The following is a 22,600-nucleotide window of genomic DNA, read 5'->3' as shown; positions in this document are numbered from 1 at the left end:
ATCGGTTGCTAGCTATTGTGAATGGTCACACTAGTGCGGATTGCCATGCTAGACCAAATGGATCTAATCCAGCAAAATTCTCCCAATTTCTAAACAATTCTCCTTCAGAAAAAATACACACACCAGTTAGAAAACAAAACCTTAACAAAATGCAGATACTTTTACAAGTATTGTCGAAGGCTTTCATGGCCAGAATCACTGGGTTGTTGTAGGTTTTTTTGGGCTATATGGCCATGTTCTAGAAGCATTTTATCCTGACGTTTTGCCTACATCTATGGCAAGCATCCTCAGAGGTTGTGAGGTCTGTTGAAACTAGGAAAATTGGGTTTATATATCTGGAATGACTAGGGTGGGACAAAGAACTCTTGTTTGTTGGAGCTAGGTGTGAATGTTTCAACTGACCACCTTGATTAGCATTTGATGGCCTGGCAGTGCCTGGGGCAATTTTTTGTTGAGAGGTGATTAGCTCTCCCTGATTGTTTCCTCTCTGTTGTTTTGCTGCAAACCCCACCTCCATGCTTTGCAATCTCTCCAGACTTGCTAGCCAACTACAGAGGGTCAATCGCTTGCCAAAAACAGCCACAAGGAGAAGTTCCTTCCTTAGACTACAACTCCCAACATCTTGCCAACTACTTCAGCTAGTGGGTACTCCCCCTTCCCTCCTTACCAGGTATCCGATGGGGGACTTTTTCGACTTGGAGAACTTCTCCATCTCCTCCCAGTCTCCCTGCTCAGCCAAGGCATTGATCTTCAGCCACCAGAACCTGCAAACAAACCATGAGTAGAGCAGAATTGGAGTGACAGAGCAGCCAGACTCAGGATAGCCGTATCTTAGGAAACCTCCACTTCCCCGTTCATTTGCACTGTAGTTAATGCTCAAGTCTGCATTTTTAAGAACCTATTCTACACTGGAAAATCCCTTTACTCTGCATGCAGCTCAGATCTTTAAGTGGCCACAACAAAATGGTCAGAATTCACTTGCAGACTTATATCTTCATACCTCTTTCAGAAAAAAGATTTTCCAATGTATGTAGTCAGCAATGTACACTTCCACATATTTATTTATTTTCTGCATTTGTATACCGCCCTTCTCTGCCCTCAGTTGAGAATATAATATCTATATAAATAAAAATATAATGTTCGTTTGTGGGATTAACAGAACTCAAAAACTACAGGACGATTTGACACCAAATTTGGACACAAGGCACCTAACAACCCAATGTATGTCCTTCACTCAAAAAATTTATTTTGTCATTTGGGAGTTGTAGTTGCTGTGATTTATAGTTCACCTACAATCAAAGAGCATTCTAAACCCCACCAACAATGGAATTGAACCAAACTTGGCACACAGTTCTCCCATGACCAACAGAAAATACTGGAAGGGTTTGGTGGGCAGAGTTGTAGTTCATCCAGAGAGCACTGTGGACTCAAACAATGATGGATCTGGACCAAACTCTACACAAATACTCCATATGCCCAAATGTGAACACTAATGGAGTTTGGGGGAAAATAGAATCTTGACATTTGGGAGTTGTAGTTGCCGGGATTTATAGTTCACCTACAATCATAGAGCATTCTGAACCACACCAATGATAGAATTGGGCCAAACCTCCCACACAGAACCCCCATGTGGGCCACAGCAACGCGTGGCAGGGGACAGCTAGTAATATAATATTCTATAATATAATATTCTATAATATAATATAATATAAATATGTAATATTATAGTGTAATACAATATACTAATAATAATAATAATATGATATTATAATTATATATTTTATATTAAATGTAATATTACTAATAATATTACAGAATAATGTTATAGTACAACGTAATATATAATATTAATATTGTGCTATGATAATAATATAATATATTGTATTTACTTTTTACTTGTAAGCCGCTCTGAGTCCCCTTCGGGGTGAGAAGGGCAGCAAATAAATGTCATCAATCAATCAATCAGCCAACTCAGTGTCAATGTGCATCAGGACACTGGCTAGGAAGCGCCCATGCACATCTTCACCTCTTCACAATCCTTCTTAGGTTTAGAACAAAAGCAGTAAACTTAGAAATGGTCTGAAGCATCGGCAGTGGATCGTTAAGGCCCAAGTCCTAGTTATCTTTTGCTTTCTGACATGCAAACTGTCTTTAAATATCTAAGGGACCTTGTGGTTCCTCGCAACTCTTGTAATTCTATATTCCAAAATGGAGAAAACAAAGAGAAATGTCCAAAACACATATCCATCCTCACCATTGTGGGCTACTGAGCACTGTTTCCAACTGGCTGGGTCATATATCTAATTGTTGGGCAGAACACCTCCCTGTTGCTGCTATTATTATTATTATTATTATTATTATTATTATTATTATTATTATTTGAAACTTCAATCAATGGCTATACCAAACGAGAGACTTCCCCCTGGGCACACAGAAGACTGGGCGACTTGGAAGGCACTGAACAGACTGCGTTCTGGCACCATGAGATGCAGAGCCAACCTCAAGAAATGGGGCCACAAAGTGGAATCCACGACATGTGAGTGCGGAGAAGAGCAAACCACTGACCACCTGCTGCAATGCAACCTGAGCCCTGCCACATGCACAATGGAGGACCTTCTTGCAGCAACACCAGAGGCACTCCAAGGGGCCAGATACTGGTCAAAGGACATTTAATCAACTACCAAGCTTGCAAACTTTGTGTTTTGTCTGCTAGTTAGTTTGTTTGTTTTGTTAAAAATGTAATACAACTGTCTGGTTGCTCCTGATGCAATAAATAAATAAAATAAATAAATATTTGAAACACAACAAGATGAGTCCACAGCAGACACTTTGCTGGTTGTTGCATTGGATCACACGTCGGACACTTCCCAAGTGTCTAGGACTGTGTGATGTATCGGCGAATAATGCGTGCAGATCCCAGTAAAATGGCCTCCTGCAGTTGGCAGATGGTAATTTTATCAGTGCTGATTGTGTTTAAGTGCAGGCCAAGGTCTTTAGGCACTGCACCCAGTGTTGTGCCTCTGCTTGTAGTCTGTCTGTGCAATCTTCTTGCTTTCTTGCAGATGATGATGATGATGATTATTATTATTATTACTATTACTATTATTATTGACTCATGGTGGCTAACAATCCTGTAATCAATGCCACAACTCCAGCTGCCCACCCTTCTGACCTTTTGTCCGGGATCTTGAAGTCCCGATAGAGCTGCTCAGCCCGTTTGTGGTTCCCTTCCAGGATGAGGTTGTAGACAGTATCATGGAGGGAGTAGTCCAGGTACGGCTTGTCAAAGTCATCCTGCAGCCGCCGCTGAATGCGAAGGAGTTTGATCTGGTCCTCTGTGGCCTGGAAAAAATGGTTGCCGGAGGAAGCAGGAACATTACTGTATTTATCTGAGGCTAATGCAACATCAAATCTTTGCTAGCAAATGCACTAGTAAATAATTTGGCCCAAAAAAGTCGCATTACAGTTGTTGCGTGCTTACAATTCCTTCTTTAAAAACAAAACAAAACAAAACAAAACGTTTTAGCAATGGAAAAGAAAACCTTGGGCTGCATCTAAGCTGTAGCATGGATCCGTTCTAATTGCCTTGGTTCAATGCTATAGAATCCTGGGAGCTGTAGTTTGCCAAGGTCTTGAGCCTTTTCTGCCAAAGAGTGCAGATTTATTTATTTATTTTATTTTATTTACTTTATTTGTATACCGCTCTTCTCAGCCCTTAGGCGACTCAGAGCAGTTTACAACAATTTAGGTATACACAAAACAAAATAATTAAGCATTTAAAAGCAATAGCATCACAAATCATTAGACATCAATATCAATACATCACTACATCAATATAACCAATCCATCAAGTCTCGTCAATGAAATCAGAATCCAAACTCGTTATCCGATATTCCGTGTTCCGATAGTCAATCAATCACACTGCTTAGTCGAATGCCTTTTCAAACAGCCAGGTCTTTACTTTCCTCCAGAATGCCAGCAAGGAAGGGGTATCTAATATCTGCAGGAAGGGCGTTCCACAGCTGAGGGGCCACCACTGAGAAGGCCCCGCCAGGCGTGCTTGTGAAGCCGGCGGGATCGAGAGCAGGGCTTCCCCTGACGATCTTAATGTCCTAACTGGTTCATAGGAGGAGACGCGTTCGGACAGGTAGGTCGGGCCAGAACTGTTTAGGGCTTTAAAGGCTAAAGCCAGCACTTTGAATTGTGCCCGGTAGCAAATTGGCAGCCAGTGGAGCTGGCGCAGCAGAGGAGTGGTATGCTCCCTGAGTGCCGCTCCTGTTAGCATCCTGGCTGCTGATCGTTGGACCATTTGAAGCTTCCGAGCAGTCTTCAGAGGCAACCCCATGTAGAGAGCGTTGCAGTAGTCTAGACAGGATGTGACTAGAGCATGGACTACTGTGGCCAAGTCAGGCTTCCCAAGGTACGGGCGCAGCTGGCGCAGATGCCTCACCAAACTATAAATCCCAGGATGGCATAGCATTGAGGCATGGTCATGAAATTAGAGATGATGTCTCTCAAAGAGGAGCTCCAAATGCTCCTGAAGCAGCTTCCCCTTTTGCTTTGGCTCGGCACAAAAATTTCAGTATGACACAAAGCTAAAGCTCATTCTAATTTTGTTAAATAATAATAATAATAATAATAATAATAATAAACTTTATTTGTACCCCGCTACCATCTCCTCAAGGGACTCTGTGCGGCTTACATGAGGCCAAGCCCAAGGTACATCAAACCAACATCAATAAACACAGCATCAATAACCAATCAATAAAATACAAATCATATAAATCGCATAAACAAAAACCATCACTGGTGACATATAAACAATTTTAAAACGGCTGGGCCGAATGTAATAGATTGAAATTGAAAATATGCTGACGTGAACAAGGTAAAATATAACTGGGATAGGATTTTTCAGAGAGAAATGAACGCAGTCCATCCTAAGTTAGTATTAAAGTGTATGGTCAAAGGCTTTCATGTCCGGAATCATTGGGTTGATGTAGGTTTTTCGGGCTATATGGCCATGGTCTAGAGGCACTCTCTCCTGACGTTTTGCCTGCATCTATGGCAAGCATCCTCAGAGGTAGTGAGGTCTGTTGGAACTAGGAAAAGGGTTTATATATATGTGGAATGACCAGGGTGAGACAAAGGACTTTTGTCTGCTGGAGCTAGATGTGAATGTTTCAACTGACCACCTTGATTAGCATATAATGGCCTGACAGTGCTTGGAGCAAACGTTTGTTGAGAGGTGATTAGATGTCCTTGTTTGTTTCCTCTCTGTTGTTGTGCTGTTGTATTTTTAGAGGGTTTTTTTTTAATTCCGCAGATATATAAACCCCTTTTCCTAGTTCCAACAGACCTCACTACTTCTGGGGATGCTTGCCATAGATGCAGGCGAAACGTCAGGAGAGAATGCCTCTAGACCATGGCCATATAGCCCGAGAAACCTACAACAACCCAGTGTTAAAGTGCATTATGAGGGCATATTGCTGAGAGTTCTCCTCATTCTAGGAAGGCACACTGGAACATCCATGTTTTCAGGCTCCTCCTAAAAACTGCCAACATTGGGGCATGTCTGATGTCCCTGGGAAGTGAGTTCCAGAGTCGGGGGGCCATCACCGAGAAGGCCCTCTCCCTCATCCCCACCAATCGTGTCTGCGAAGGAGGTGGGAGCATGAGCAGGGCCTCTCCAGATGATCCAAGAGATCATGTGGGTTCGTACACAAAAATGCGGTCACACATTTGAGGCCATTCAGCCAAAAAAGGTGAGCATTAGACTTGAGTAAATAGGGCATTATTTGGGATCACAACTTTCAGTGTCCTCAAGCTAACATGGACAAGTGTGAGGAATTCTGGACACTGTAGTCCCAGTAAATCAGGCTTCTTATAATCCTTTAATCAAAGAAGCTAGTAAACAAGACAAAGCATGTGGACACCTCTGGGGCCAGTCTGGACTGACTTCAAAATAACTGTGTAGTTGAGCCCCAAGGGTTTGCTTTTTTTGTAACCTAAGTATCCCTTGAAAATGGCACTCACCTTGGCTGCAAACTCATTCTTGGCTTTGTAATATTCATCCACTGCGTTCTGCAAACTGGCCACCCGTCCCTCGATTCTCTGAGAAAGAAGGGGGGAAAGCTGTTTAATCTGGACTCGAAGGAATCCCATATATCTCTCCTAGCCTGTTGTAACCATTTGGGACTTCAGATGAGATGTGAACTGAACAAATAAACAGAAACACGACAGCTAAACACACACTCAAATGAAGGATCTTATAGGACTCACAATTTTCTGTTATGTTTTGAAAATGCCTTTTTATTGTTTACTAGCTGTACCTGCCACACGTTGCTGTGGTCAACCTCCCCTCTTTCCTTCCTTCCTTCCTTCCCTTTTTTCTTTCCTTCTCTCTTCCTTCTCTTCCTCTTCCCTTCCTTCCCCCCTTTTCTTCCTTCTCTTCTTTCTCTTTCCTCCTTCTCTACCTCTTCCCTTCCTTCCTTCCTTCGCTTTTTGCTTCCATCCTTCTCTCTTTCCTTCTCTCCTTCCTTTGCTCCCTCCTTCCTTCCTTTTCTTTTTTCTTTCCTTCTTTCCTTCCTTCCTTCTCTAACTCATTCCTTCCTTCCCCCTTTTCTTTTCCTTCCTTTCTTTCCTTTCTTCCTTCTCTACCTCTTTCCTTCTTTCCTTCGCTTTTTGCTTCCATCCTTCTCTTTCCTTCCCTCCCTCTTTCTCTCCTTCCTTTGCTCCCTCTTTCCTTCCTTCCTTCCCTTTTCTTTTTTCCTTCTCCCTTCCTTCCTTCTCTTTTTCCCTCCTTCTTTCTTTATTTCTTTCTTGCTCTCCTTCCTTCCCTCCCTCTTTACTTCCTTCCCTTTTTTCTGTACAGTCATTTAGCTTTCCGTCATTTAGCTTTTTGGGGGTTTAAGTCCTTTCTGCTCTTTTTTGGGGGGGGGAGGTTATGAGTGATGGTCACTTGTTGGCCTGTTATGGGTGTAGTGTCCAAATTTGGTGTCAATTCGTCCAGTGGTTTTTGAGTTAGGTTAATCCCACAAACGAGCATAACATTTTATTTATATAGATTGCGATATTTGAATAAAACAGCTTAATTGGGTGACTGAGGCTGAGAGTATGTGACTGCCAAGGATCCCCCCCCCCCCCAAACCTCCTGCCTTGCACCGAGAGCACCCACCTTCTCGTTGACGTAACTGGAGCGCACATGGAAGTTGCCGAGCTCTTGGTGGTCGTCGTCTTGGTTGTAGAGGTCTTTGAGCGTATCCAGTTCTTGGTGCTTGCAAAACTGGAGGAAACAAAGCCCAGCCATCAAGAAGGAGGGAAATGCAAGGGGAAGACAATATCTACTTCATAGTGATAGTACTACAGATTGACCAGCCCTTTTCTGGAATTCTAAAGTACTTCCAATATTGCCCAGTACTGGGTGATGGAAATCATAACAGCTTTTCTTTCTGATGGTTCAATGTGGGGTCGTGCTTATCTCAACTACATGAAAGATCTCAGATTGTGTTTTTACTCTTCATGTTCCCCAGTTTCTGCTTTGTTTCCACCAGAAAGGAACAAGGTGAGTCCTCACCTGACGATAGAGGCTCATGGCAACTGGCTGGTTCTGCAGGGTCATGAAGAAGGCGCCGCGGTTGAGCTCGTTCTTCAGGTGCAAGATGACCGTGTACACTGGACAAGAGAAAGAACAGTGAGTTTGATACCTCACCCCACCAGCTCAATGGATATCTTGAGCAATGATCGATCGATTTGCCCCAAAGAAATGGGAAATTAGGGTTTCCATTGGATGTTGGAATGTTTGTTATAACAGGCTGTGCTTCTTTTTTTTTAATTACTGTATATACTCAAGTATAAGCCTAGTTTTTCAGCCCCTTTTTAGGCAGAAAAACTCCCCCTCCGCTTATACTCAAGTCAAGCATGTTATTTTACTCTGTTATTATATTATTTTATTACATTTATTATTTTACTCTATTATTATTATCCTTATTACATTTATCATTTTACTCTATTACTTTTATTATTTTACTCTATTATTGTTGTTGTTCATTCGTTCAGTCGTCTCCGACTCTTCGTGACCTCAAGGACCAGCCCACGCCAGAGCTCCCTGTCAGCCGTTACCACCCCCAGCTCCCTCAAGGTCAGTCCAGTCACCTCAAGGATGCCATCCCTCCATCTTGCCCTTGGTCGGCCCCTCTTCCTTTTGCCTTCCACTTTCCCCAGCATAATTGTCTTCTCCAGGCTTTCCTGTCTCCTCATGATGTGGCCAAAGTACTTCAACTTTGTCTCCAGTATCTTTCCCTCCAGTGAGCAGTCGGGCTTAATTTCCTGGAGGATGGACTGGTTGGATCTTCTCGCAGTCCAAGGCACTCTCAGCACTTTCCTCCAACACCACAGTTCAAAAGCATCGATCTTCCTTCGCTCAGCCTTCCCTAAGGTCCAGCTCTCACATCCATAGGTTACTACAGGGAATACCATGGCTTTGACTAGGCGGATCTTTGTTGCCAGTCTGATGTCTCTACTCTTCACTATTTTATCGAGACTGGACATTGCTCTCCTCCCAAGAAGTAAGCGTCTTCTGATTTCCTGGCCACAGTCTGCATCTGCAGTAATCTTTGCACCTAGAAATACAAAGTCTGTCACGGCCTCCACGGTTTCTCCCTCTATTTTCCAGTTGTCAATCATTCTTGTTGCCATAATCTTGGTTTTTTTGACGTTTAGCTGCAACCCGGCTTTTGCGCTTTCTTCTTTCACCTTGATTAGAAGGCTCCTCAGCTCCTCCTCGCTTTCGGCCATCAGAGTGGTGTCATCTGCATATCTGAGGTTGTTAATGTTTCTTCCAGCTATTTTCACCCCAGCTTTGCATTCATCCAGCCCCGCACATCGCATGATGTGTTCTGCATACAAGTTAAAAAGGTTGGGTGAGAGGATGCAGCCTTGCCGTACGCCTTTCCCAATCTTGAACCAGTCTGTTGTTCCGTGGTCAGTTCTTACTGTTGCTACTTGGTCCTTGTACAGATTCCTCAGGAGAGAGACAAGGTGGCTTGGTATGCCCATCTCACAAAGAACTTGCCACAATTTATTATGATCCACGCAGTCAAAGGCTTTAGAATAGTCAATGAAGCAGAAGTAGATGTTTTTCTGAAATTCCCTGCCTTTCTCCATTATCCAGCGGATATTGGCAATCTGGTCTCTCGTTCCTCTGCCTTTTCTAAACCCAGCTTGAACATCTGGCAACTCTCGTTCCATGTATTGCTGGAGTCTTCCTTGCAGGATCTTGAGCATTACCTTACTGGCATGAGAAATAAGGGCCACTGTACGGAAGTTGGAGCAGTCTTTCGCATTTCCCTTTTTTGGTATGGGGATGTAAGTTGATTTTTTCCAGTCTGATGGCCATTCTTGTGTTTTCCATATTTGCTGGCAAATGGCATGCATCACCTTGACAGCATCATCTTTTAAGATTTTAAACAGTTCAGCTGGGATCCCGTCGTCTCCTGCTGCCTTGTTGTTAGCAATGCTTCTTAAGGCCCATTCAACCTCACTCCTCAGGATGTCTGGTTCTAATTCATTCACCACACCGTCATAACTATCCTCAATATTATTATCCTTCCTATACAGATCTTCTGTATAGTCTCGCCACCTTCTCTTGATCTCTTCAGCTTCTGTTAGGTCCCTGCCATCTTTGTTTCTTATCACACCAATTTTTGCCTGAAATTTACCCCCAATGTTTCTAATTTTCTGGAAGAGGTCTCTTGTCCTTCCTATTCTGTTGTCTTCTTCCACTTCCATGCATTGCTTATTTAAAAATAGTTCCTTATCTCTTCTGGCTAACCTCTGGAATTGCGCATTTAACTGGGCATATCTCCCCTTATCCCTGTTTCCTTTTGCTTTCCTCCTTTCTTGGGCTACTTCCAGTGTCTCAGCAGACAACCATTTTGCCTTCTTGGTTTTCTTTTTCTTTGGGACGTACTTTGTTGCCGCCTCCTGAACAATGTCGCGGACTTCTGTCCATAGTTCTTCTGGGACTCTGTTTACTAAATCTAGTCCTTCAAATCTGTTCTTCACTTCGACTGTATATTCGCTAGGAATGTTAGTGAGATCATATCTAACTGGTCTGTGTATTTTCCCTGATCTCTTTAGTTTTATTCTAAATTGGGCAATAAGAAGTTCGTGATCTGAGCTACAGTCAGCCCCAGGTCTTGTTTTCACCGACTGGATGGATGTCCGCCACCTTTGGCTGCAAAGGATGTAGTCAATCTGATTTCGGTGTTGACCATCTGGTGAGGTCCATGTATAAAGCCGTCTTTTAGGTTGTTGGAAGAGAGTGTTTGTTATACACAGCGAGTTTTCCTGGCAAAATTCTATCAGCCTGCGTCCCGCTTCATTTTGTTGTCCCAGACCATGCTTGCCTGTGATCCCAGTTGTCATTTGACTTCCCACCTTGGCATTCCAGTCTCCTGTAATGAAAATAATGTCTCTTTTTGGTGTATTATCCAGTAGTTCCTGCAGATCCTCATAGAACTGATCTACTTCTGCTTCTTCAGCAGCTGTGGTTGGGGCGTATATTTGGATCACTGTGATGTTGAAAGGCTTTCCTTGCACTCGAATTGAGATCATTCTGTCATTTTTTGGGTTGTATCCAAGCACCGCTTTAGCGAATTTCTTATTAATTATGAAGGCTACTCCATTTCTTCGATGTTCCTCTTGTCCGCAGTAGTAGATCTGGTGGTCATCTGATGTGAAGTGGCCCATTCCAGTCCATTTCAGTTCGCTGACCCCCAGAATGTCTATCTTTAGTCTTGACATCTCACCAATAACAACATCCAATTTGCCCTGGCTCATAGCTCTTACATTCCAGGTTCCTACGGTGTGTTGATCTTTAGAGCATCGGATTCGTCGTTCACCTCCAGTACCGTCGGCCGCTAGCCTTCCTTTCGGCTTTGAGCTAGCTGCGTCATCACATCTGGGGCTAGTTGAACTTATCCTCTGCTCCTCCCCAGTAGCATTTTGGCCATCTTCCGACCTGGGAGTCCCATCTTCCAATGGCATACCGACATATCTCTGGTTGTACTGGTCCATTTAGTTTTCTTGGCAAGGATACTGGAGTGGTTTGCCATTGCCTTCCCCAGGGATCACGCTTGGTCTGACCTCTCTGCCACAACCGTCCCGTCTTGGGTGTCCCTTCACGGTTTCGCTCATGACATCATTGAGGTGCTCAAGCTCCAGCGCCCCGACAAGGCGGTGATCCTTTGCTGGAGTTGCTCTATTATTACTATTATTACATTTCCATTATTTTACTCTTTTATTATTTTTTTTGTTACATTTATTTTTTTTACTTTATTATTATTGGAAGGATGCATAAGCACATTTACACTGAAGAAGGTTAGAATAATGGTTTAATCAGATTTGGACAGTCTTATATTAAAAATTACAGTTTTATGTACATATTCAAAAACATTTAATGTATTGATGCCTCAATTCATGTAATTGGATTGCTATCTATTTTTATTTTGAAATTTACCTGTAGCTATTGCATTTCTCACCCTCGGCTTCTTGAGTGAATCCATTTTCCCAGTTTTTTGTGGTAAAATTAAGTGCCTCTGCTTATATTCGGGTCGGCTTATACTCGAGTATATACAGTATTAGTTTGTTAAGTTATCATTCATATTTATATGTTGGATTGTATAAATTTTGTTAGCATTGATGTATTGTTGTTGTATTCAGGCATTGAATGCTTGCCTTTTATGTTTGGAATCTGCCCTAAGACCCTTTGGGGAGATAGAGCGGAATACAAATAATAATAATAATAATAATAATTATTATTATTATTATTATTAGGATGGGCTTGATCTTCTGTTTAGATACTTGATGGAAACTGCCACTGATCTGGCCTGGAAAGAAGCAGAAGCAGGTCCAGCTCCATAAAAAAGGCCATTCTCTATCCCAACTGCCATTGCCCTGGCCTCAAAGGGAGAGAAGAAAAGGCAGGATCTGTTGGACAAAATCCCTTCTCTCACTGCAGTCTCCTTTGGCTTGTATGTCCTTTTAGATTATAAGTCTCTGGGTAAGGCACTATCAAATTAACAATTTGTATGATGCTCTGGGAAACCTTTTGGCTGCACTGCAGGATGATGATGACAATGATTATTATTATTATTAGAAACACAACAAGATGTGTCCACAGCAGATACTCTACTGGCTGTTGTATTGGATCACACGTCAGACACTTCCCAAGTGTCTAGGACTGTGTGATGTATCGGTGAACAATGCGTGCAGATCCCAGTAAGGTGGCCTTCTGCAACTGGTAGATGGTAATTTTGTCAGCACTGATTGTGTTTAAGTGCAGGCCAACGTCTTTAGGCACTGCACCCAGTGTGCTGATCACCACTGGGACCACCTTGACTGGCTTGTGCCAGAGCCTTTGCAGTTCGATTTTTAAATCCTCATGTCGTGTCAGTTTTTTCAGTTGTTTATGAGATTGTGGCGCTGCTGGCTGAGTGTCAGCTGCATTAAGATCACTCTGACCAGAAGGTCATGAGTTCGAAGCCAGCCCGGGTCGAAGTGAGTATCCGACCAGTTGTGTAGCTTGTTGTTGACCTTTGCAACCCGAAAGACAGTTGCATCTGCCAAGTAGGAAAATTAGGTACTACCTATGTGTGGGGAGGCTAATTTAACTAATTTACAAGGCCATAAAAAGACTCCAGCAAAAAGCACTCCAGCAAAAAGCATGCGGGGAATGCGGAAGTACTTCATCAGTGTCACAGATGGACGATGAAAGTGACAGCTCCCCTGGTGGCCAGAAAAAGTTAAACAGCCCCTGTGTATGTCTATATACGTTGTATGTCTAATTGGCATTGAATGTTTGCCATATATGTGTACACTGTGATCCGCCCTAAGTCCCCTGCAGGCCGAGAAGGGTGGAATATAAATGCCATAAAAAATAATTGTTTCTCTTCAATCCTGCTGTCACCTGGGATTGCGACATCTACGATCCATACTTTGTTTTCTAACACGATTGTGAGGTCAGGAGTATTATGCTCCAAAACTCTGTCTGTCTGAATCCGGAAGTCCCAGAGGAGTTTGGCATGTTTATTCTCTGTAACTTTTTCCGACTTGTGATCCCACCAGTTCTTTGTCGCAGGCAGGTGGTGTTTGTGGCACAATCATCTGAGCAATGGTGTTGTGCCTCTGCTTGTAGTCTGTCTGTGTGATCTTCTTGCAGCAACTGAGGATGTGATCTATTGTTTCATCTGCTTCCTTTCAGAGTCTACATTTGGGATCTGTTGTTGACTTTTCAATTCTGACTTTGATGGCATTGGTTCGAATGGCTTGTTCTTGGGCTGCCAGAATCAGGCCCTCCTTTGTCTCCTTTTTCCAGAGTTCCATTTGTGAGCCACAGCCATGTTTTTTCTTTGTCAATTTGGCTCTCAATTTTTCCCAGGAATTGTCCATGGAGAGCCTTCTTTTGCCAGTTTGCTCTTTTGCTCTGGATTGTGTTTTTACGGTATTCCCTCTTTGTCTTCTTCTTCTTCTTCTTCTTCTTATTATTATTATTATTATTATTATTATTTATAACCCGCTTTTTCTCTTCATAAGGAGACTCAAAGTGACCAACATAAAAAGTGTTATGTAAAATATATAAACATTATTAGTATTAAAAATAATTCTGTTAAATCAGTTAGTGAAATGTTCTAAACAAACAAACAAAAAACATTTATTTACAGCTTTTTATATTCCGCCCTTCTCACGCCGCAGGGGACTCAGGGCGGATTACAGTGTACATATATATGGCAAACATTCAATGCCAATTTTTGACATACAAACATATACAGACATACACAGAGGCTGTTTAACTTTTTCTGGCTGCCAGGGGAGCTGTCGCTTTCATCGTCCATCTGCGATGCTGATGAAGCACTTCCGCATTCCCCGCATGCTTCCCCGCTGGAATGCTTTTGCTGGAGTCTTCTTTGTGGCCTCATAAATCAGTTAATTTAGCCTCCCCACACTTTAAGGTGGTACCTAATGTTCCTACTTGACAGATGCAACTGTCTTTCGGGTTGCAACATGCACCAAGGTCCCCCAATACAGGGATGTTGGATAGTTCTGGGTGATCTGTGCTAGTACAACCCAAGTATGATGCTAGCTCATACCTTATGCAAGGAGGATTCCTATACGTTAGGGAGGGGAAGGTGTGACCTAAACATTTCTAGCCCCCAAAGACAAGTATTGCCTACTAGGCAGCCTTTTTCTTACCCAACCTGGAAATCCCTGGTCCTCCCTGGTGGCTTTCTACCTGAGTCACAAAGTGTCCTACTTTGCATCCAACCTCAAACAAGACCACAAGTGTTCAGGGCTGGCCACATCTCACTTACCCCTTAAATTGACTATTGTGGGGGGTAAAACCCAAGAGCCCAACTGTGGCAACTTTGATCCCAACCACAGGAAGTCCACCCTGGGACATAGAGAAAGGGTTGAATATGCAGAATATGGAGAGTCTCGTCTTTACCCAAATCGGTGTCTCCGCTCTCGATGGCTTTGCTCAGGGCCAGCTGGCTCCTCTTCATCTTCAGCAGCAGAGGGACCTGCTTCCCGGATCGAGGCTCATATTCCAGAAGCTGCAAGAAGCAACAATGGAAAGCTGTTCTCTTCCACGAGCTAACTTTCGGGTGCCCAATTCTCGATGAGAATGGAGTTAAAATTCACAACAAAAGGTGTAACCATAAACCAAAAAAAGGAATTTAATTATATGAAAGATCAGTAACCTAAGTCCTCCCAGGGTGTGACTAACAAACAGAATACTTTGAATAAGCAGATGAGAGCTCAGGACTTAACTAGGTTTCTCTTGATTACTTCTAAAGATATTTTCTTTTTGGCCTCTTATTGTTGTAGTAGAGTCTGTTGGCAACACTGCAACTGGTAGTAGGAGTGGTAGAGGAGGGAAACGAGGTGCCCAGGTGTTAGATGAAGAGCAGCAAAGGAAGAGAATCCGGAAGATACTTATGTCACTCACTGATGAAGAATCCTTTGATGGTTTCTCCAAGAGTGAAATGAGTGAGGAGGAGGAAGGAGATTCCGATGGGAATAGAGGGACTAAGAGGATTACTCGAGAGCAGGAGTCAGACGAGGAGCGTCCAAGAAAGAAGATCCGGGACATACTTACTGCTCCCACAGAGGAAGAGGATTTCATGGGCTTTTCTGGGAATGATGGGTCTGAGGGTAATGGGGATGAAGAGGAACCACTGGATTGGACCAACGTTCAGGAGATTCGGAATGTGTGTACTCAACAAACGTCCAGTGACACTTTTGAGGGGTTTTCTGGTGGCGGGGATTGGCAATCAGGTGATACCATGGAATCGTGGGGTGACCTAAGTCTTGACAAGGGGTGGAAGAGTTGGAGGGATGGGCGTTGGCGTTCAGCTGCAGAGGCTAAGCCAGCTGAGAGTGATGAGGATGGGGTGGAGGGCAACTCATCAACGGATGATGAGCTGTAAGATAAATGAAGGCACTGGAGTGATACAACTTTGCAGTAGGCAAAGTGTTGGTTTCGTGCCTTGGGTCTTGTTGCTGCCACTTTCCTGTTGGGCTTGGGTCCTGGATGTGCAGGTTGCTGTTTTGCTTCATGTACCGACCAGCTTGGATTCTCGTAAGTGCGGATTTCCCCTCTCCTTGACTTCGGACTGCTTTTGACGACGACGTTGCCTTGAGGACTTTGGAACCTTTGACTGGAATCTCTGCGACTTTGGACTGCATTTGGACGAAGGCTTTGCTTCACGGACCTTTGTTTGCTCACCCTTTATATGCTGCTCTATTTTGGGCGATTTTGGACACTACTCAGTTTAATCTGGATGATATCTCTGTTTAATCCGGATTATTTCCTAATTGGTTTTTTGAGCTAATCTTTGCAGCTACTTTTGAGTTTTGACCAGAGACACTGAAGTATATGTCTCTGAGTCCTTTTGTTTTATTCAATAAACTGTTTCTTTTGGACATACTCCTGAGTCTGGCTCTTTAAGGCTTTTGGGTTCTGACACTTATGACATCTTCTTTTTGGCCTCTTTAAAAGTACAGTATATACTTTCCAAGATAAACATTAAAACTTATTCTGTAAACTAGCTCTTTCAAATTACAGTTAGGTAAGGTTGTTTGTTGGCACCTTTTCTGTTCAATTTTTATGTGAAATATTTTATTTTATTTTATTTGACTTGTATACCGCTACTCCCAATTTGACTCGGAGCGCTTTACAGCAATAGATTAAAAACAATACAATTAGTTCTAGCTAGTTGCTGAGTTGAGCTCCCCTGATCACTTCCCGCCATCAGAGGTAATAGGAAAATTCAAATCTTATTATATGCTGATGACATGGTACTCCTATCAGTTACACAAATAGGACTTAGGAAACTTCTAAGGACACTAGGCAGAATTTGTGATCTAGAGAAGTTGAGGACTAATCATTCTAAAACCAGTAAGGATTAAGATGTGGTTCTTCTGGAGAAATTCTCACCTATCTAATGATGGGGAAAGGTATGATCATCAAGTTTGCAGACAACACCAAATTGGGAGGGAGAGCCAATACTCCAGAGGACAGGAGCAGGACTCAAAACCATCTTGACAGATTAGAGAGATGAATGGCCAAAACTAACAAAATGAAGTTCAACAGTGACAAATGCAAGAGACTCCACTTTGGCAGAAAAAACCAAATGCAAAGATACAGAATGCCTGGCTCGAGAGCAGTACGTGTGAAAAAGATCTTGGAGTCCTCGTGGACAACAAGTTAAACATGAGCCAGGAATGTGATGTGGCGGCAAAAAAAGCCAATGGGATTTTGGCCTGCATCAATAGGAGCATAGTGTCTAGATCTAGGGAAGTCATGCTCCCCATGCTCTATTCCGCCTTGGTTAACCACACCTGGAATATTGTGTCCAATTCTGGGCACCACAATTCAAGAGAGATATTGAAAAGCTGGAACGTGTCCAGAGGAGGGCAACTCAAAGGATCAAGGGTCTGGAGAACAAGCCCTATGAGGAACGGCTTAATGAGCTGGGCATGTTTAGCCTGAAGAAGAGAAGGCTGAGAGGAGATATGATAGCCATGTATAAATATGTGAGAGGAAGCCACAGGGGTTGGACTAGATGGCCCATGAGGTCTCTTCCAACTCTTTGATTCTATGATTCTACGATTCTATAAATCCTTTTTTGCCCTCATCCTCTCCCTAGGCATCGTTCTATATCAAAACATACGCCGATCTACGGCTCAACCCAGTTAGTGTTGTACCTTAATGGCCAGCTCCGTCCGTCCGCAATCATAGGCCCGGGCAGCAATCTCTGAATAGGAAATGCCAGGGGTATCGCCCAGCTTTTGGTTAATGGCTTGTGCCACCTCTTCATCAGACTTGTCCTTCTGCTGCACCTGAGGGTGGTTTTGGACATAAGAATAACATTAAACACAAATATAATGTAATATAATAATGTACAAATGCATACAGTGTGATTCCCATCAATGAAGGGAAAGTTGCCATCCCTAGAGATGGGACTACTATCTCTGTAAGAGGAACTTAAGACTCTCAATCTTTGGATGGCATCTGGGAGATCCTGTAAAAATGGATGTGGGGGAAAATCTATCATCTTGAGAGATGTGTTGTTAAAGGCTTTCATGGCCGGAATCACTGGGTTGCTGTGAGTTTTCTGGGCTGTCTGGCCATGTTCCAGAAGCATTCTCTCCTGACGTTTTGCCCACATCTATGGCAGGCATCCTCAGAAGTGGTGAGGTCTGTTGGAGATGTGGGGTGGAATGTCCATGGTGGGAGAAAGAACTCTTGTCTGTTGGAGACAAGTCTAAATGTTGCAATTGACTACCTCGATTAGCACTTAATAGCTTTGCAGCTTCAAAGCCTATCTGGTTCCTGCCTGGGGAACCTTTTGTTGGAAGGCACTAGCTGATTCTTGTCTTACTACACAGAGAAGCCATAGAAATCCACTAGGATGTGGACAACTTCAACAGAAAGGAAGAAACCATGAAAAATGAACAAAACCTGGCTGCCAGTATTTTTAAAAAACTCAAAAATTAGGACAGTAAATAAAGAGGCGCACTCAAAAAGCACGGGAATTCCAAACAAGAATCAATCAGGGCCAGCTAACACCTCCCAACAAAGGATTCCCCCAGGCAGCAACCAGTCAGGCTTTGAAGCTACAAATGCTAATCAAGGTAGCCAACTGCAACATTCACACTTGCCTTAAACAGACAAGAGTTCCTTCTCCCACCCTGGACATCATTCCACTTGTTTTTATATGGTTTTCATATGGATTTTTATTATGGCATGTTAAATGTTTTTTAATGGTATTTATGCCTGTTGTGGCATCAAATTGCTGTCAATTTGTAAGCTGCCTTGAGTCGCCTTTGGGCTGAGAAAGGCGGGATAGAAATACTGCAAATAAATAAATAAATATTATCCTATGTAAATATATATTGTACTGTATTACTTAGCTACCTTACATTTATCAATTTAAATTTTGTATAATGTTTCCTCCCCCCCCCCTTTCCCTCTGTTTTAACAAGTATTAGTTGAGATTTCACTCACTAACAATAACTTTCTGTTTTCTGACCTCTGACATTTGCACAAACCTCTTAAATAAGCAGCAAAGAAAGAGAAGAGGCTAACAGCATTTCTGCAGGGCGTCAGGCTTTTGCATAATATTTTCGAAAAGGAAGAAGGAGCATTTCAGACTTTGCTGCAAGCAAACGCATGGCCTCCGCTCTTACCTTGTAACAAGCCCAATGGGCCAGGATCCGGCTGATTCCCTGGAACTCAGAGAGGCGCAGGTACTCACAGATCTTGATCGCAACCGGGTAAAGTCTCCGCAAAACCAGCCTAAAGCATTGAAACGTAAATTGATCCGTTATACTTCTGTGCTGCAAGCATCAAGACAAAGTTCAGTTCCTCATGGAGAAGATCGCTATCAACACCTATAGAGACTAATATCATTACATGTGTGCAGTTTCAGCGTCCTGTAATAAATAGAAGTGGGCCAGGGAAAATCTTTAATGAACACCCTTCGTATGCATATTTTTGCCCAATACTATATAACAGACCCACAGCAGAAAGGAGGGTATGAACTCAAAACTTTATATTCCTGCATGGAAGAATGCCAGGATCGTAAGTCCCATCCTGCTGATTTTAAGATGCTTGCATTTACCATGGAGGAGTCTATCCTGGATGATGGGTGCTATCATCCTTTTAACCATGCCATGCACTCTCATGAGTTTGGAATTGTTTCATCTTGAGTTACTAGATTTATGGCCAACTATATATTTATTTATTTTATTTATTTACCTTACTTATATACCGCTGTTCTCAGCCCGAAGGTGACTCACAGCGGTTCACAACAAATACGAACAGCAAAAATTCAGTGCTACAGTATAGAAACAGTTAACAACCTAACACATTACACAATTAATAAACAGTTACTACAATACCCATTCACTGTCATCTTGTCATCAAAAACATGTTCCAGATTCGTCATCCATTGTTCCATTCCAGTGTTCATTAACCAATCATTGCACTAATTATTCGAACGCCTGCTCAAACAGCCAGGTCTTCACCTTTTTGCGGAATACCATTAGAGATGGTGCTAGTCTAATGTCCGTAGGAAGGGCATTCCACAGCCGAGGAGCCACCACCGAGAAGGCTCTATCTCTTGTCCCCGCCAGCCGTGCTTGGGATCGAGAGCAGGGTCTCCCCGGAAGATCTCAAAGTCCTGGTGGGTTCATAGGCAGAGATGTGGTCGGATAGTTAGCTTGGGCCGGAACTGTTTAGGGCTTTAAAGGCCAACGCCAGCACTTTGAATTCAGCCCGGTAGCAGATCGGTAGCCAGTGGAGTTGGCGCAACAGGGGGGTTGTATGCTCCCTGCGCTCCGCTCCTGTTAAAATCATGGCTGTCGAGCGTTGGACTAGTTGGAGCTTCTGAGCTGTCTTCAAAGGCAACCCCACGTAGAGAGCGTTGCAGTAGTCTAAACGGGATGTAACCAGAGCGTGGACTACCGTGGCCAAGTCAGACTTCCCAAGGTACGGGCTCATCTGGCGCACAAGCTTTAGCTGTGCAAATGCTCCCCTGGTCACCGCCGAAACCTGGGGTTCCAGGCTCAGCGATGAGTCCAGGGTCACACCCAAGCTGCGAACCTGCATCTTCAGGGGGAGTGCGACCCCATCCAACACAGGCTGTAACCCTATACCTTGTTCAGCCTTGCGACTGACCAGGAGTACCTCTGTCTTGTCTGGATTCAATTTCAATTTGTTCGCCCTCATCCAGACCGTCACAGCGGCCAAGCACCGGTTCAGGACCTGGACAGCCTCCTTAGTAGCAGGTGGAAAGGAGTGACAGAGTTGGACATCATCCGCGTACAGATATAGAGAGTAAATAACCAGATAATTGGTAGAAGACGATGGACAACTCTGGTTGAGATTCATTGACGACTGGAGCTAAACCCCACTATTTATTTATTTATTTATTGCAGTTACTTATACCCCGCCCTTCTCACCCCCGAGGGGATGTTTTGTTCTAATTGAGAAATGGAGCTGAAGCATCGAGAATCAGAGTTGGAAGAGACCCCAAGGTCCATCCAGTCCAATCACATTCTGCCAGGAAGAAAAAAGCGCAATCAAAGCCCTCCTGACAGATGGCCATCCAGACTGCTGAGTTATGCATGGTATAACGGCTAATTCTTTGATCCTAACAATACCTCTGTTCTGAGATCGACTTCTCTTCTGAATTAGAGTTTATTTATTTATTTACTGGGTTGTTGTAGGTTTTTCCAGGTTATATGGCCATGTTCTAGAGGCATTTTCTCCTGACGTTTTGCCTGCATCTATGGCAAGCATCCTCAGAGGTAGTGAGGATGCTTGCCATAGATGCAGGCGAAACGTCAGGAGAAAATGCCTCTAGAACATGGCCATATAACCCGGAAAAACCTACAACAACCCAGTGATTCCGGCCATGAAAGCCTTCGACAATATATTTATTTACTGTATTTGTATGCCACCCTTCTCAGCCCTCAGGCCGAATATAAGACCATGAAACATTTAAAAATATTAAAATTTTAAAATAAAAATATTTAAATAAAAATGAATTAAAAACCATAAAAAGAATATAAAACCATAAAACATTTAAAAATATTAACACATAATATAAAACCATAACAAGAATATTAAAACATAGATCATTTGCGTCTCTTAATAAAAAACATGGTCCCATCTCGTCAAGAGTTTGCCTGTAAATGACACAGAATGGGGTTTGTTGTTATGACCTTTGGGGTCTCTTCCAACTCTAGGATTCAGGATCCACACCCAAGACCAAAGTCTCCATTTACATTGGAACTGGAATCTGGCATCCCCTGGGAGAGATAAAGGTACCCATTCCTGAACTTGTATGGAAACAAAAATAGTTTTTTACCTGTCCAGTAAAACTTCAGTGGTGAGCTGTCGGTACCTGCAAGTGTCGTCAAGGAAGAACTCGGAATACACGCGCCGGTGATGTTCAAAACGCCTTAAGAAAGTTTGCCTAACTATCCATAAATCACATTGCAAGTTACACAGGAATAGTAATGGGATATGCCAAATTATGGTGGAGAGAATGTGGAACATGAAGAGATTGGATGTCATGTCCAAAGAGACTGAAGTTTTGGGAAGAGGTCTTAACTCGGATATAAGCCAAATAATAGGAGGAAAAATCATCTTTAGAGGGACACTGCTGTGTCTTTCCTTATTAAATAAAGGTCATCTAGTCTAACCCTCCTGTGAGTAAAGTCAGGATCAAAAGGGTCGCCCAAAGGTCATCTAGTCTAACCCTCCTGTGAGTAAAGGCAGGATCAAAAGGGTCCCCAAAGGTCATCTAGTCTAACCCTCCTGTGAGTAAAAGGATCAAAAGGGTCCCCCAAAGGTCATCTAGTCTAACCCTCCTATGACTAAAATCAGAGTCGAAAGGATTCCCCAAAGGTCTAGTTTAACCCCCTGTGAGTAAAGTCAGGGTCGAAAGGGGTCCCCCAAAGGCCATCTAGTCTAACCCCATAAATAAAGTCAGAATTGAAAGGGGTCCCCCAAAGGCCATCTAGTCTAACCCCATAAATAAAGTCAGAGTTGAAAAGGGTCCCCCAAAGGCCTTCTAATCTACACGCTATGAGTAAAACCAGAGTCAAAAGGGATCCACCAAAGGCCATCTAGTCTAACGCCTGTAAGGCCAGTCGGAAGGGTCCCCCAAAGGTCATCTAGTTTAACCCCTTGTGAGTAAAGTCAGGGTCGAAAGGGTCCCCCAGAGGTCATCTAGTCTAACCCCCCTGTGAATAATGTATGGCTAAAATGTAGCAATCCTCTCAGTACAAGAAGGATACTGGTCAAAGCTCAGAGGGATCCCAATCTGATAATCCCGGATGGCGTTCAGCACTCGCAGGTCTCGGCAGGTCTCCACAAAGCTCTCCGGTGCAAACTTGTCCACAAAGCATTTCCCAAACGAAGCCGCCTGGTGGTAAATATGACAGAGGAAGGGAGGAGAGAGGAGTGTGATTTTGGGAGTTGTTCTTAGGATGCATTTTGGCATTTTGGAAGTTTTAGGAGTTT

The 22,600-nt window shown here is 43.2% G+C and overlaps 1 protein-coding gene across 1 annotated transcript in view; it reads right to left on the bottom strand.

Moving 5' to 3' along the window:
- The window catches only part of VPS16 (VPS16 core subunit of CORVET and HOPS complexes), a 55,558-nt gene that overhangs the window by 2,509 nt on the left and 30,449 nt on the right, over positions 1-22,600 (bottom strand). The window contains exons 13-22 of the mRNA XM_067468512.1: positions 22,375-22,502; positions 21,441-21,476; positions 18,754-18,862; positions 17,269-17,403; positions 14,504-14,612; positions 7,574-7,671; positions 7,175-7,282; positions 6,034-6,111; positions 3,173-3,342; positions 668-764 (exon numbers count right to left, since the gene is read on the bottom strand). Coding sequence (XP_067324613.1) covers positions 668-764; positions 3,173-3,342; positions 6,034-6,111; positions 7,175-7,282; positions 7,574-7,671; positions 14,504-14,612; positions 17,269-17,403; positions 18,754-18,862; positions 21,441-21,476; positions 22,375-22,502 — 1,068 coding nt within the window. The remainder of the gene's footprint in view (positions 1-667; positions 765-3,172; positions 3,343-6,033; positions 6,112-7,174; positions 7,283-7,573; positions 7,672-14,503; positions 14,613-17,268; positions 17,404-18,753; positions 18,863-21,440; positions 21,477-22,374; positions 22,503-22,600) is intronic.

The sequence above is a fragment of the Anolis sagrei genome, chromosome 5 (assembly GCF_037176765.1).
Source record: "Anolis sagrei isolate rAnoSag1 chromosome 5, rAnoSag1.mat, whole genome shotgun sequence".
NCBI lineage: Eukaryota > Metazoa > Chordata > Lepidosauria > Squamata > Dactyloidae > Anolis > Anolis sagrei.
The sequence above is the reverse complement of the archived record's forward strand: the minus strand, read 5'-3'. Positions and strand labels throughout refer to the sequence as shown.